This window comes from Cetorhinus maximus, chromosome 11, assembly GCF_964194155.1.
Source record: "Cetorhinus maximus chromosome 11, sCetMax3.hap1.1, whole genome shotgun sequence".
Taxonomy (NCBI): Eukaryota; Metazoa; Chordata; class Chondrichthyes; order Lamniformes; family Cetorhinidae; genus Cetorhinus; species Cetorhinus maximus.
Genome location: NC_135889.1, coordinates 61,714,976 through 61,730,285, shown reverse-complemented (window position 1 = coordinate 61,730,285; position 15,310 = coordinate 61,714,976). Strand labels below are relative to the sequence as shown.

The 15,310-nt window shown below is 40.1% G+C and overlaps 1 protein-coding gene across 6 annotated transcripts in view; it reads left to right on the top strand.

Moving 5' to 3' along the window:
• The window catches only part of rapgef4a (Rap guanine nucleotide exchange factor 4a), a 346,899-nt gene that overhangs the window by 165,973 nt on the left and 165,616 nt on the right, over positions 1-15,310 (top strand). For all 6 annotated transcript variants that reach the window (XM_078552090.1, XM_078552089.1, XM_078552088.1 and 3 more), the window contains 2 exons: positions 5,405-5,477; positions 9,623-9,681. In XM_078552090.1, the coding sequence (XP_078408216.1) occupies positions 5,405-5,477; positions 9,623-9,681 (132 nt within the window). The remainder of the gene's footprint in view (positions 1-5,404; positions 5,478-9,622; positions 9,682-15,310) is intronic.

Below are 15,310 nucleotides of genomic sequence, written 5' to 3'. Positions count from 1 at the left end.
GCTAGACCTAAAGACCCAGTTGTTGTCAGCCTCAGAGAACACCCCAAGGCAAAAAGGCACTGTGTAGTAAAAATTACTGAAATTCTATAGATTCTAAAATCTATAAGGCTAGTTGTTGAACCGAAAAGGGGAAGATTAGCTCTGAGGGTATTTAAGTTAAGATCTTGTGGAACTGTTTTAAAGTACTGATACTGTGTGAAGCCATCCTTGTGTTTAACTGTAATTGTATTTTTTATTTTGCTTTGATTTTTTTAAATAAATGTTTACTTTACTACAAAATCATTGCAAGTAGTCTGAAACATCATTTCCTGATTTCAGAACCTCTCCTCATAATATACAAATTGCAAAAACTGTTTTGGCAAAAACTGTTTCAAGTTTCCCTCTGGGATTTGGGCAGCTTGGCATTTGCCATCAGCTGTGCCATAACAGTTAGAGTACAGTCATGTCAGCCAAGGCTCAGTTGTTAGCACTCTACCTGTGAATCACAAGATTGTGGGATCAAGTTCCACTCCAGGACCAGAACACACAAATCTAGGCCAACACTTCAGTGCAGTGCTGAGGGAGTACTGCACTGTCAGAGGTGGATGAGACATTAAAAATGTCCTGTCTGCTGTCAGGCAGACATAAAAGATCCCATGGCATTATCTTCTACAAGAATGGGGGAGTTATCACCTGTCCTGGTCAATATTTATCCCTCCAACCTCATAAAAAAACTTATCTAGTCATCATCACGGTGCTATTTGTGGGAGTTTGCATTGGACAAAATAGCTGCTGTTTTTCCTATAATGCAACAGTGACGACATTTCAAAAGTACTTCATTAGCTATAAGGAGCTTTAGGATGCCCAGTGGTCATGAGTACATTTATGTAGGATCAATCTTTTTACAGGACTGAGGAGTTGAGTATGGTGAATTGCAACAGGCGTAGGTTCTTAGCATTGGTAATTGGGAGCAGAATAGTCTGGGGTCAGACTAGGTCTAGTAAAGCTAGGTCTAGGGTATGGGGTGAATAGGGTTTGAATGAAGTTAAAACTGGGGAGAGAGATCTTTCTAAGGCTTAAGATCACAGGTGAATGATCTTCTGAGAAATTATTTCATTAAATCTTGGGATGGAGACATGAAGTAGAGGGCAGAGTTGAAGTTTTTGTTTTTTCTGAAGGACTCTTAATATTAGACAGCTAAAAACAGTTTTGGTAACAGGCTTATTTATGATGTCCATTGGTTGGAACTCTGTGGCTATCTCATGTGGTTTGATGCAATGAAATTATCAATGAAACATGAGACCATCTAGATCCCAGAAAAATTATACAGCAGAGACTAAATGACATTTCACTGGATACAATAACTTGGGACCCCAGGCACTATAATTATTGGCCCAAATCTTCACCTCTGGATCATTGGAGATGGGACATATGTTGGGAGATGCGTGTCAGGACCCTGTGGAAGTCCAGACATGCGGACATACCCCGAAATTGCCTGGGAAGTTGAAACTTCAAATGGGCAGGTTCCCTGCTGCCTGGGATCCGCGGATGTCTCTGACCCTGAGCTTAGGACGGAGATTTGGGCTAGATACATGAGACTTAGCTATGTACTTAAACTGTCTAACATTTCCTGGGTAAAACCTAGTCTGACAGCTCGGTAACTCCACACCCGATGCCACCCCCTTGACTGAACCGACTTCTCACCCGGTCGCCCGCTCACTGGCCTATTTAAAAAGCTTGGACCTTTAAAAACATACCTGAAGGCAGCTAGTGCTGTAAAAAGGGGGCATGTCCTCTCCTTCTGCATGGCCCCTCCCCCCACCCACCACCAACTTTACCATAATCATGAGACATACCTAGGAGTTTCTGTGATGTTCGTTTCTATGTCAGCCAGGATCGGGAAATCCTAGAAGAAATGGGCAGTAGCATTGGGTCAGTAAAAGCCACTGAGCCAAAGATCTAGGCCTTTATATACTAGTGAATCCTCACGGTGCTGTTCAGAGTGCTTTTTCAGGTCATTGGGCATATGATGGAGAATAGTTGTACAGCCAAGTCACAATTTTTATCTTTACAGTGATTTGGAAAAAAGTGACAGTGGGGGAGCCACTCCTGTTGATGACCGGGAGTTTGGTGAGGAAAGTAATCATGTGGAGTGTGACCAAGAGGAAAAAGTTTAAATTAATAACTGAGGGGTGGTGTCTATATAAATATATTATGAAATGTGGCAGGTGTGGTTTTATTTTGTTGTGGCCTTCAATAAGATTTGGCATCTGATGACAGATTTGAGGTTATTTCTTTTTCACAGTACAATTAGAGGGCAGTGACCAAAGTTTCAGACTTAATTAGAGCCTGCCTGGAAGATGTGTAACTGTACCATGTTCCGAGCCACTGAGCCTGTACTGTCTCAAATTAATGTCATGAAAATGCCAGTAGCATGCATGGAAAAAATTCCACAGTGCTAAAGCCATTTTTTATGTGCTAAATAATTGTGACTTTTCAGTGGAAACAGATTTGCTTTCCATAATACTTCATGTCAATTCATTCATTCCTAAATAGAGCCTCTGTTTAAAATGCCAAATTACTTGGGGTGTTCAATCTAGATCTTAACAATTTTAAATAAAAATAAAATACTCTACCATCAGCAGTATAAATCCATCAGATTTATAATGTCTGAATCAGGATAACAATTTGTAATCTTAGTTAATCCGATGCCTTGTGCTGTTTTTAGAAACTGTAGATTTAGAGACACTAATGAAATCCTGATGAATGGGGCATTAACGCTGCCATTGCAAAGCAGTCTATTACCAAAGCACATACTTCAATTCTCTTTCACTGATGTTAACTTAAACACCACTGACCTGAGTAATCAGTTAAATCATCAGCTTAGATGACCTTCATTTTACTGCAGCAAGGTAAACGTACCTCCGATCAGGAGAAAGTGAATTAGGGAATCATTGAAACTTCTGTCCAAAACTTATTGTCTGGTGGCTTTTCTTTTTTAATATTAAGTTGTTATTTTACTTTAATTTTTTTCTCGTTATCAAGCTACAATCTTTTTAGGGCAACCCCAGTTTGTATTTTAGTGATTTTAACTGCACCTTTTTTTGAAAACCAGTAGTAATGCTCTGATATTGAGAAGATTTGGTGTTGAAGCCACAACTCATTCTGGTTTAAGGAAAGTGTAAGAAAACTGAATCAGCATTCTTCTGCAAGGAAGAATAGGGCAACTATATTCATATCTTTATATTGAAGAAGCTACCAGTAAATAAATTAAATGAAAGCTTATTTGAGCATTACAAGATGAATGACGTCTTCCAAAAATTAAAATTATTCTGAATAGGCTGCAGCTGGGTGCAGTGAACTTTTGAGTAAAATTGACACTGGGATGGGAGGAGACAGCATTTTGAGAGCCATGAAGAGCAAAATGATGCTAGAAATTGGAGTTGGAGAAGGCAGATGGCATGTTGGGGTTTTGAAAGGAGAAGGGACAAAGCCCGAGGAAAGTGCTGCCATTGCTAATTATCACTAGTTGAGTTGGCTGGGGAGCTAGGGAGGCGACGTTAATAAGTTGAGTGGGAAGGGATTAAGGTAACAGGAGGTGAGTCTCGTGAAGCAGATGGCTGAAAGTGGACACCGGTGGAGATGGGGTGGAAAATTCAGAATGTCAGAGAATCAGGACAAAGAGTGGATGGAAGACAAAGTCAAAGAACTCTTTAAACATGGTATCGGAGAAGAGGCTGGAGGAGATAAGAGAAAGAAGTTGGAGGAGAAGAGGAGCCTGTACCAAGAATAATGGCAGAAGTGGATGATGGTGATTGATTTTAAGGAAACAAAGGCAGCAGCGACTGAGGTAAAGGAACAGTTCAGCAGGTTCACAGCCATGATGGATGGAAGACCAGCTGACCACTCTATGTGAAATTGAGGGGGAGAATGGGAAGATTTTTCCATAGCCAGAGGGTAAGGGTAGTGGGATTAGGGCAGGAAGATAGGAGAGGTGGGTGGTGAAGATGACAAGGAAGTAACCAGAGACAGCCTTGCTGGTGTTTTAGACTTTGGGCTGGATTTTAAGGGTGCTGCGTTCTGCACTACAACCCCCAAACCTCCTCCCCATGGAACTTCCACCCCAACTTTTGAGGAAGTCCCATCCTAGAGAGTTGATGGCCAATCTGATTGGCCAGCAGCTCAATAGTCCCAGTAGCACCAGGATTGAGTGGCAACCAGTGCTGGGACTACAGGCAGTTCCTGAGGAAGAAGATTGATGAAGCCTCGGCTTAATGGTCAGGGGTTTTGACCGAGACTGGCTGGCAGACCCCAACGAGGAAAAGGGGAGTATGAGCAGCTGAGTTTTAGAGGACAGTAGTGCGGATTAAAGCAGCAGTGGGGTACGATCTTGGTGGGGTGGGTGCCTCTGGGCATAGGAGCAAACCCGCCTCCCCACCAAAGAGATTAACTTTTCTCCCCTCCCCACCCTCCCAAAAAGAGTCCCCTTCCTGTCGAAAAGCAGCCTATGCAGTGAAAGCTGCTCGGTTACCCACTTTGCCTCCACCTCCTCTTGCCGTGTGTAAAATAGCAGTGGAGGTGGAATGAGGCCCTTAACTGCCCATTAATTGGCCACTTAAGGGTATCAATAAGCATAAGGGTGGGCGGGCTGCCTGTTCACAGTAACATGGGAGACAGTTTGGGGGTGGGTGAGAAGGCCTTCACATACACCCATGGGGGTCTGTAAAATCCAGCTCATTGTGAATGGAGACAAGAGATAGTGATGTCAGAGTGACTTGGGAAATAGTAGCTAATAAAACTATATTATACACTAGAAAACATTTAAATGATGGTATGTAAAGAGGAAGACCTGAAAAATTGTACATTTAATATCTCTGCTTCTATCAATATTTAAATGTGCAGAGATCACTTTTGTGTCAATTTACTAATAGTGTAGTTGCTTTTTATTGTTCTCGAGTGGTGCAGTGATAAAGCAGGAACAGCTGTGAAAATCAGCTGCATAATTATTTAAAGTAGAGTTTTGCAACAGAGATTTGAGCAGTAATGGTACATGCAAAAAAAAAACTGGACACAAACCAAATCTGCCTTTGTACGTTACTGATCAACAGTATTCATTAAGTGAAATAGTCCTGTTGTATACAATTGTGATATTCTCCACTTTAGGGATGTCAGTGACATTGCAGGAACCTCCAAAACTTTAATTTTTGAGTTCTGTTCACTCTATTACACTGGCCAATTCTCTAATTTTAATTTATTGGCCTATTTTATACTGCGCTGCAATTCATTTATGCTAATTTAAGCCCTGTCCATTTTTGAAAATAAGCCTTCTATCCAAACAGGTTTAAATCTACTTGAATAGGAGTCTTCTATTTATTGAGTTAATACACTAAATGTGTATTGTTCTAATACTACGTTTCTATTTCAGAAACATCGACAGTATATGGCAGAGCACTTGGTCCCTCCCTATGGTGTTATGGAAACTGCTTCCGGTAATGACAGTGAGTACAGGCCTTTTTCAATACATAGAAAACCTGAGGCAGAAATAGTTTTTCTGAATATTAAGAATTTATTTTTAAATTTAATCATTGTAACATTTAACTTCTTAATCTTGTCCATAAATTACAAACTATCTTCTGTCAGGAAGGAATGAACTACACCTGAAAGTCTAATGTAAAATTGCAGCTTGGACCCTTCAGAACTCCAAACTGGCCTTTTAGGCATCAGTTAATTTGCGAGCTATTTATCCTGTTTCTGGACTTGTTTTCCTCGTAGTGTTTCTCAGGATCTAAATGGAAATGAGGTGTGTCATTTTACTGAATTTAAAAATTGCATTGTTTTAAGGTAGAAATAATTAATTGTCCCCTTTTCTGTGATAGATCAAAGGGGAGTCACCATGAGCAGTAGTGCTGTATTTGACTGGATAATGGGCATGGTGTTTGGAAATAGGTTAGTCAGCCCATGCAAGAGGATATCTATTCTCTTCCGGCCATGATGTGTTATATTTGTAACAGTCAGGGTTTCAACTGAAAAATCCAGATCTTTGTATTTTATGACTTGATAAAATTGTTATGAAATCCAATACTGTTCACATGTGAATTAAGTGTGATCAAGTTCAATTTAAACATTCTATAACACTGTAGAAATGATTAATGTTTCTATCCTACAAATCCATAACAAGCTCAGAAGAACTAAATTTGCTGACTTCACGCCAAAATTGTAACTCTCTTTATAGGGGATGCGGAGCAAGGTCAAAGGCCCATGACACTTCCTGGATTGATCGATTTGAGGTCACCAATGAGAAGCTCATGTTGCACAGTAGACAGCTGAACTTGTGTAACTCAAGTGAACATAATTCATGTGAATCTGGAGAGATATTGAGACTCTCAATTTTAGGCGTTAAAGGTGCAGACTTAATGTTGTACCTGTTGTGCAACAGATTAGACAGATTGAACATTTTGAATATGAATGTTCCCTCCAATTCCCAGTGAACAAACAGCTCGATCAGTTGATTCTAGTGCCCTCCTGTGGTGTTAGGTTCTATTCTTTGCAGAGCACTGTTTCTTGCAATCCTCATTCTCAAAAGTTCCACTTCTTTGACTGTTGTGTAGTTAATAATAAAAAGCCTAGTTCCTTAAATTCAATTTTTATCATTCTTAAAGCCCACATTCTCAAAACTCACTTTGTCATTTTGATATTGCAGTCTTCACCTCGACTAGATTTTTCTTTCAACATTCTTCATTCTAATGCGCTCTCTTCCACCTTTCCTCTCTCTTTCAGTTAGTTAGTATATCAGCTCTGTCCTCTCTTGGCAGTCACAAGCAATCTATCCTGATGCAGACAGCATCAGCTATAGAGCTATGTTGGAGTTAAAGCACTCTGGACACAAATTATAAGGGCAACTGAATTAAGACTATGTTAAGTCAGATGATACTGAGGTTTTCCCACTACATTCATCATCTTATAGCATGCCCCACGAAATATACCATCTATTAAATATCTTTGCACATATTTAGTTCTTATCCTGCATTCTGAGGATAAAAATACAAAAATAACAAAGTAATCTAAATTAACAGTTGCTGAGTAAATAATGAGAGCTGAAATTTTTCTCAAAGTATGCCGCTTAGTGGCAAAAAACCTGTAACTACATAGTGACCAGAGTCATTTGACATCAGAAAATTGAATTGGAAATGTGGACCACAGAATTTTACTGTAAATTCTTATTTTAAAAAAACTTATGCTAAAGTTTGTGGACAGGAATTACAGGCATAAGTATGATTTTTGACAACTTGTTGCTCTCTCATGGTTGTAACATGTTGGGTCAGAGAATATATCTGTATCTGCTGACTCTGTTGTTGCTTCTCTCTTTCTCTATCTCTGGTTTTCCCTGTCGCTCTCTCTGGCATCTGCTTTTATCTTTCATTTTGGCTTCTCTTTTACTTTGCTTACTTTTTTGGGTGAATGATGTGGCGAGACAAGGAGCCATCAGTGGCTGCTGGCTGTTTTTGATGCAGGAGGGAGGAAGTTGGGTGGAAAATTTAACCCTCATTAGCTTCTATCCCTTAAATGAAAACTTAGCAGGTTCCACAACAGGTGAGCAATCAGCTCTTTTATGCTGAGTTGTATATTATCGTCATTATGTTCACCATGTTAGCTCATGAAAAATTCAAATCCATAGAGCCAAATGCGTGAATACTGATTTTCACTCTTTTTTCCAAACGAAAATTAACTGCTAAGATCATTTATTTATTTTTCATACAAGGTCCTGACCGGGATTTCTCACTATTGAGTTCTCCAACCCATGATTTTCCATCCATTCATCTTAATAAATTGAAAAATTGCAGGCTGGGAGTGCTGAAGTAGAACTTACTTGTCTACCTTTGTTATATTTAAAAGCCTTGTGAAGAACGTAACATGTTAACTGCCTGTAGCACAAAAAGCCTTTCTACTTGGCGCAATAACCATCTGATTATCTACAAATAGCTGTATCATTCCCTGACCCAACCCACCATATGCGCTTGAAAAAAACATTTATATAGAATATTAAACATATAGAAAATTCAATAATTCTTAAAAATACAAAGCATGCAAATAGAGTGATGATGTAAAAAGGGTTCCCTTTGTCCTCACCTTCCACCCCCCCACCCTTCATTTTCATCACCTCTAGCACAATGCCATCACCAAACATGTCTTCTCCTGTCAGTATTCTGATGCCATTGTTGAATCCATGACACACCTTGCTCCACTCCCTTTAGCACAGCACCATCCCAGGGTTCCATATATTCCTTCATGGTGAAATGGCCATTTATTTCTACTACTTATTATTACTATTATACTGTTTTATTATTCAGTATTAACTTATTATACTGTTTTTGCTGCTCACAATATGATCTCTAAATTGAGAAGCCCAAATGCAGATTGGGTGAATATTTTGAACACTTCTATTCAGTTCACAAGCATGACCCTGAGCTCCTATCACGTTCAATTTTAATTCACCATCCCTCTCAAACTCTGACATCTCTGTTCTTACCCTGCTACACTGTTCCAGTGATGCCAAATAGAAGCACAAGGGCTAGCACCCCTTTCAATTGGGTACTTCACCACGACCTTCTGGGCTCAACAATTTCAGATTGTAAGCTCTGTTCACATTTTTTTTTTCAAACATCAAGCGCTGGTGAGGGTCCTTCTGCTGCCATTTGCAGCTCTTCATTTCTTTACTTGTCCTGTTACCACTCACTTTTGCCTTGCACCATCATTCCTTTTGAACATAAATTACTCCTGTCCTCCACCTTTTAATGTAGACCATCCTTTTTGTCCTTTCTTCCCATTCACCCTCCCCTTTTGCCCTGTCCATTCCCTTCTTTTGTATTTGCATCAAGTCTTATACATGTGACATTTTCTAGTTAGGTGTAAGGGTGTTTTCCTCTCCACAGATGCTGCCTGGCCTGCTGAGTATTTTCAGCATTTTCTGTTTATATTTCAGACTTCTAGGAGTCACCATATTTTGCCATTATTTGCTAGTATAGTCACCCATTACACTTTACCATACAAGCTAAAGCAAAGCATGGTGGATGCTGGAAATCCAAATTAAAAGCAGGAAATGCTGAAAAATACTTGCTGTACCTTTGGCAACTTTTGTTTCCACAGGGTCCACTTTCTCAGCCTTCTGCTACAATGCCTAGGAACTATTCTGCTCCTTTATTACACTGCTAACTCTGGCCCTTTTTATGTTGCTCATTTTCACTCTCTGCATGCAAGGTTTTTCCATCTCTACTTTTTAGCCCCACTAGCTATTCACCCCTCCCTCCTCTACATGTGCAGGACTTCACAACTACCCTCCCGCTCTACAGAAAGGATGGCTACTCCACTTCACAACAGTTTGGCAAGTCCCCTGTAACATTCTTCACTGGGAACTTTCTATTCCTGCGCATAGCCCATACCCGCAGTGCAAACATCCAGTGTATGCAATTGCTCTGACTGCCCTGTCTGTTGGAAGAGCATTAAACGATAGAATATATGATGACCTAAAACAATAGGTGTATTTCATATGAAAATAGCTACAAATAACTATGCTGTGTTAAGCAGTTTTTGATAACATTGAAGTGAAATGCTTCATATTGAAAATTTACTGTTTGTGTTTTTCCAGGAATTCCTGAAAAGGAGAATATGAGCAACAATGCACTATGTTCTGGGTCAAAAAGCAAGGTATATGGTTACTTGTTTACTGACTGAATTGAATCCTTATTAGCCCCTTGATATACAAGCCAACATCAGGATTTAAATTCTTGATTAAATATGTTTTTGAAATATTTGCACAATTCAATAAGTGAATATAGAGAGAGTTTGTGAAAGAAACATAGGTTGTTGGGAGATGCAGGGTAAAGGATATGATCCCATGCACATAATGGGAAGATTTATAGTATTTTTAAAATTCAAAGCCTCTGGCTGCTTAAGTTTTCAATCTTCTTTAAGGAACAAGCAGAATAATGGAAAATAACAGCATAGACAATGACACAAAAGGTTAATGACCTGCACTACTTGACAGTAGTACCTATGATTTCACAGATTACTCATAATGTAATTGGTGATTTATTTGACATTTCTGGTCCTTCTACCTTGGACTCCAGGCATGGAACTTGTTTACCAGACAGATTATAGATATATTCTGGGATCTGCTTGACACTGGTTTGTTAGTTCTCTTGCTCTCTCTGTCTTTATCTCTTTATCTTACTTTCTCACTTGCTTTCTCTCATTCTTTCTCGCGCTACCTCTCGCGCTCGTGCAGGTGCTCTTTTGAGAGACTAACACATGACTGACTGTCAGTGTTATATCTATGTTATACATGAGCATTTCCCACCTGTTAACCCTTTATACTGTACCTCCTAAGTATACTATCCTATTTTGTACAACAACATGAAACTATATCTTTTAACTATTATCATGTCCCAAAGACATGAAAGAGATCATAAACCAAAGACATGAAAGAGATCATAAACTATTAAATCAAACCCTTACCTTTTTGCTTATTAAAAAGTGGACTTCGCGGTACCAAAATTTGGCTGCTACAGGTCACATGGTTCACAAGTTGGCTACAGTTTCTGGAAATTTCCAACAGTAGTTACAGGATGAAAGCTTAACCCTTATCCTTGTGGAATCTCACACCTCTGTTGTGAGCACACATTACAATCAATGAAATCAGGGACCAGTAGACTACTTGCCTCCCTAGCCTGGTGCTATAACAAAGGGAAGCCATCGAACCTGTTATACCTGCAGAGGCGCTAAAAGCTACCATTTATTTTTTAAGGTGAGCAATGGATTTTGGCCATAGGCATAGAAACTGCTTGTTAGCCTGCAAATCACTCATTTAATGGGCAAGATCACACAACCTAAGAATGCACCAAGAATCAAGACTAGATGTTACAAAGATAACAAAAAGACTAAACTAAAGGGTCTGTATTTGCGCGTAGCATTCATAACAAGGTAAATGAAAGTGCACATTGAAGTAAAGAAATATGATCTGATAGCCAATACGGAGATGCAGCTGCAGGATGACAGGGATTGGGTCCTGAATATTGAGGTGTGCATGACATTGATGAAGAATAGGAAGTTAGGTAAAGGTGGAGGGGTAGCACTTTTAATCAAGGATGGTATTAGTGCAATAGTTAGAGATGACCTTGGTTCAGGAGATCAGGATGTAGAATCAACTTGGGTGGAGATGAGGAATAGTAGGGGAAATAAGTCACTAGTGGGAGTGGTCTATGGGCCCTCTAACAGTAACTGCAATGTAGGACAAAGTATACAACAAGAAATATTGGGTGCTTGTGATGAAGGGAAAGCAATAATCATGGGTAACTTTAATCTACGTATAAACTGGAAAAATCAGATTGGCAGCGGTAACCTGGATGAGGAGTTAGTTTCTCAGAGCAGCATGTTCTGGAACCAACCAGAGAGCAGGTTATTTTAGACTTGGTATTGTGTAATGTGACAGGACTGATTAATGACCTCAGGGTGAAGGCACCCCTAGGTAGCAGTGGCCACAGTTGATTGAATTTTATATCCTGTTTGAAAGGGAAAAGAGTGGGTCCAAGACTAGTATTTTAAACTTAAATAAAGGCAAATATGTGGGCATGAAAGCTGAACTAGCTGAAGTGAACTGGGATACTAGGCCAGAGGTTAGGTCAATCGAGAAGCTGTGGGAGACATTTAAGGGGATATTTCAGAGTATTCAGAATAAGTATATTACTACTATAAAGAAAAATTCTAAAGTGAGAACCCACCATCTGTGGCTAACTAAAGAAAATAGGGAAAGCATCAAACTTAAGGGAAAAAGCATATAACTGCGTAAAGATGAGTGGCAGGTCAGATGATTGGTCAGAATATAAAGAACGGCAGAGAATGACTAAAAGGTTAATCAGGAGAAAGAAATTAGAGTATGAGAGGAAGCTAGCTCAAAATGTAAAAATGAATAGCAAGAGTCATACAGGTATTTAAACAGGAAAAGAGTAAGTAAAGTGAGTGTTGGTCCTCTGGAGAGTGAGAATGGGGAGTTAAAAGTAGATAATAAGGAAATGGCGGATGAAATGAATAAATATTTTGTTTCTGGCTTTACTATAGATGATACAGAAACATTCTAATAATAGCTTTAAGTTGGAAGGTGGAGGGGAGAGAGAAACTTGGTACAATTACAATCACTAGGGAAGCAGTACTGAGCAAACTGATGGAGCTGCAGGCTGACAAGTCTCTAGGTCCAAGTGGACTTCATCCTAAGTTCCTAAAGGAGATGGCTAATGAGGTAGTAGATGAGTTTGTGTTAATTTTCCAATATTCCCAAGATTCTGGAAAGATTCCATTACACTGGAAAGTAGCAAATATAACCCCTCTATTCAAGAAGGGAGGGAGGCAGAAAACAGGAAACTATAGGCCAGTTAGCTTGACGTCTGTCGTGGAGACTTTAGAGTCAATTATTAAAGAGGTTATAACCAGGTACTTAGAAAAATACAAGGTAATCGGAAAGAGTTAACATGATTTTGTGAAAGGGAAATCATGTTTAACCAATTTATTGAAGTTCTTTGAAGGAGTCGCGTGCTTTGTTGAAAAGGTGCCACATCAAAGGTTATTGCAGAAAATAAAAACTCATAGTTTCGGAGTTAACATATTAGCCTGGATAGAAGATTGGCTGGCTGGCTGGCGGAAAACAGAGTATGCATAATGATTGGCAGGATATGAGTGGAGTCCTGCAGGGGTCTGTGCTGGGGCCTCAACATTTTACAATTTACATCAATGACTTAGATGAGAGGAGTGAAGACATGGTAGCTAAATTTAAATAGGTAGGAAAGTATGTTGTCAAGAAGACATAAGGATTTCGTAGACGGATATGGATGGGTTGAGTGAGTGGGCAAAAGTCTGGCAGATGAAGTATAATGTGGGAAAATGTGAAGTTGTTCACTTTGGCAGGAAGAATGAAAAAGCAGAGTATTACTTAAATGGATAACGACTGCAGAATTCCGAGGTGCAGAGGGATGTAGGTGTTCTAGTGCATGAGTCACAAAAGTTAGTATGCAGGTACAGCAAGTAATCAAGAAGATTAATGGAATGCTATCCTTTATTACAAGAGGAATTGAACATAAAAGTAAGGATGTTATTCTTCATTCATACAAGGCATTGGTGAGGCCACATCTCGAATGCTGTGTGCAGTTTTGGTCTCCTTATTTAAGGAAGGATGTAAATGCGATGGAGGCGGTTCAGAGGAGGTTTACTAGATTGATACCTGGATTGAGCAGGCTATCTTATGAACATAGGTTGGACAGGCTGGGCTTGTTTAGAGTGAGGGGTGACTTGATTGAAGTATATAAGATCCTGAATGGTCTTGACAAGGTGGATGTGGAAATGATGTTTTCTCTTGTGGGTGAGTCCAGAACTAGGGGGCACTGTTTTAAAATTAGGGGTCGCCCTTTTAGGACAGAGGAGAAGAGAGAATTTTTCTGAGGGTTGTGCAACTTTGGAACACTCTGCCTCAGAAGGCAATGGAGCCAGGACCACTCAATAGTTTTAAGGCAGTGATAGGCAAGGGAATCAAAGGTTGTCGGGGGTAGATGGGAATGTGGAAATCAACACAAGCAGATCAGCCATGATCTTACTGAATGGCAGAGCAGGCTCGAGGGGCCAAATGATCTTCTTCTGCTCCTATTTCGTATGTTCGTATGAACCAGGTTTTGCTGGAAGATTCCTGCCATTGCCTGCCGAGCAGACCAAGTCTCTGTTCACTAAGATAAAAGCAAAATACTGCGGATGCTGGAAATCTGAAACAAAAACAGAAAATGCTGGAAAAACTCAGCAGATCTAACAGTATCTGTGGGAAGAAAGATAGAGTTAACATTTGAGTCCTTATGACTCTAGAAGTGCTGAAGAGCAGCTTTGAAGAAGTCAGACGGACTCGAAATGTTAACTCTGTTTTTCTCTCCACAGATGCTGTTAGACCTGCTGAGTTTTTCCAGCATTTTCTGTTTTTGTCTCTGTATACTAACCTCATCTTGCTGCAACACTATCAACTTTAAAGGGATTATGCAAAATCCTGCTTCAGCTAGCTGAACTGTAGCACCTTTGTGAAGGAACCCTCACTGGAGCCTGACTTAAGACATGAACTGATATCCATATCTGTGGTATTTTTTTCCTTTTAAGTTATTCATAGTTGTAAAACTCCTCTTTCCTATCTTCTTATTGTGTGCTCCTGTGTGTGTATGAAGTTGCACCAATTACCTGGGTTTGAATGTGTGAATAAACATCTGCAGAATAGAACAATTTAGCAGCATTGCTGTCAGCATTGCTGGGAAGTAGAGTGTAGGTTACAGGATGACTGAACTGCAAGGACAATGAAGACTTTTCAATGCAAGACTAATCCAAGAGAGAAGGCTGAAGAGAATAAACCATTGGAGCCTTTGGGACTGGAGAGAACTCTGGACACTCTGAAGAACTTGTTGCTCCCTTGAAGCATACTGGGAAAGAGCTTCAAAAGAGAAATAATCTTCAACTCCAGGGAAGACTGTCACAGCTGTATCATCCACTGCTGTATCGAGGACTGAAAAGGCATTGAAGATCCAGGATTTCAATGGACTTGGATGACAAAGTGAAAAATGACCAAATTCCTGTAAGGCTGTCAGGAAAAGAAATGATTTTTCCAATGATACTTCAGGAGGACTGTCTACTTTCTTTCAATGGTAAGAGAGCCACTCTTCTCTCTGAGGTTGCTTCACTATGGACAATGGGAAGAATTACTGAGGGTATGGAGACGAGACAGCCTCATCTGCTATAATGAGATGAATTTGCTGTGGACAATTCACTTGGACAAGATTGCTGTACCAGATTCTGCAGCTCCAGAAGTGTTAAAGATTCTGCTGCAGCTTCTGTGCTGGCCTCCAGCTCTGGAGGGAAGAGGATTTTCAACTGGGACTGAAGTATGGGTGCCGATTGACTTTCACCCCTGCAAGGTACTAGCTGATTAGCAGTGTGATTCGCTATGGACTCTGACATGGACTCAGGCAAAGCATTCTCTGTGGAAGACTCTTCATGGACAACAGGAAATCGACTAGGCAATAGATTGGTAGGTTCAGTGGAACTAAGATCTGAATGCTGGTCAGCCACTAAAAACACAGCTGAATCCTCTAAAAAGACAATAGAGACTTCACATGGTGTGCCCTTCAACTGGAAAGACAAATCATCCTCTAGGACCTCAACTTCCAAGAGATCACCTCGGTGCTGTGAGGGATTCTTCCTCCTCACTCCCTAGGAAGAGCCAACTCAGGTCCAGCAGGCCTTCATGCAGATAGTCACTGTCTGC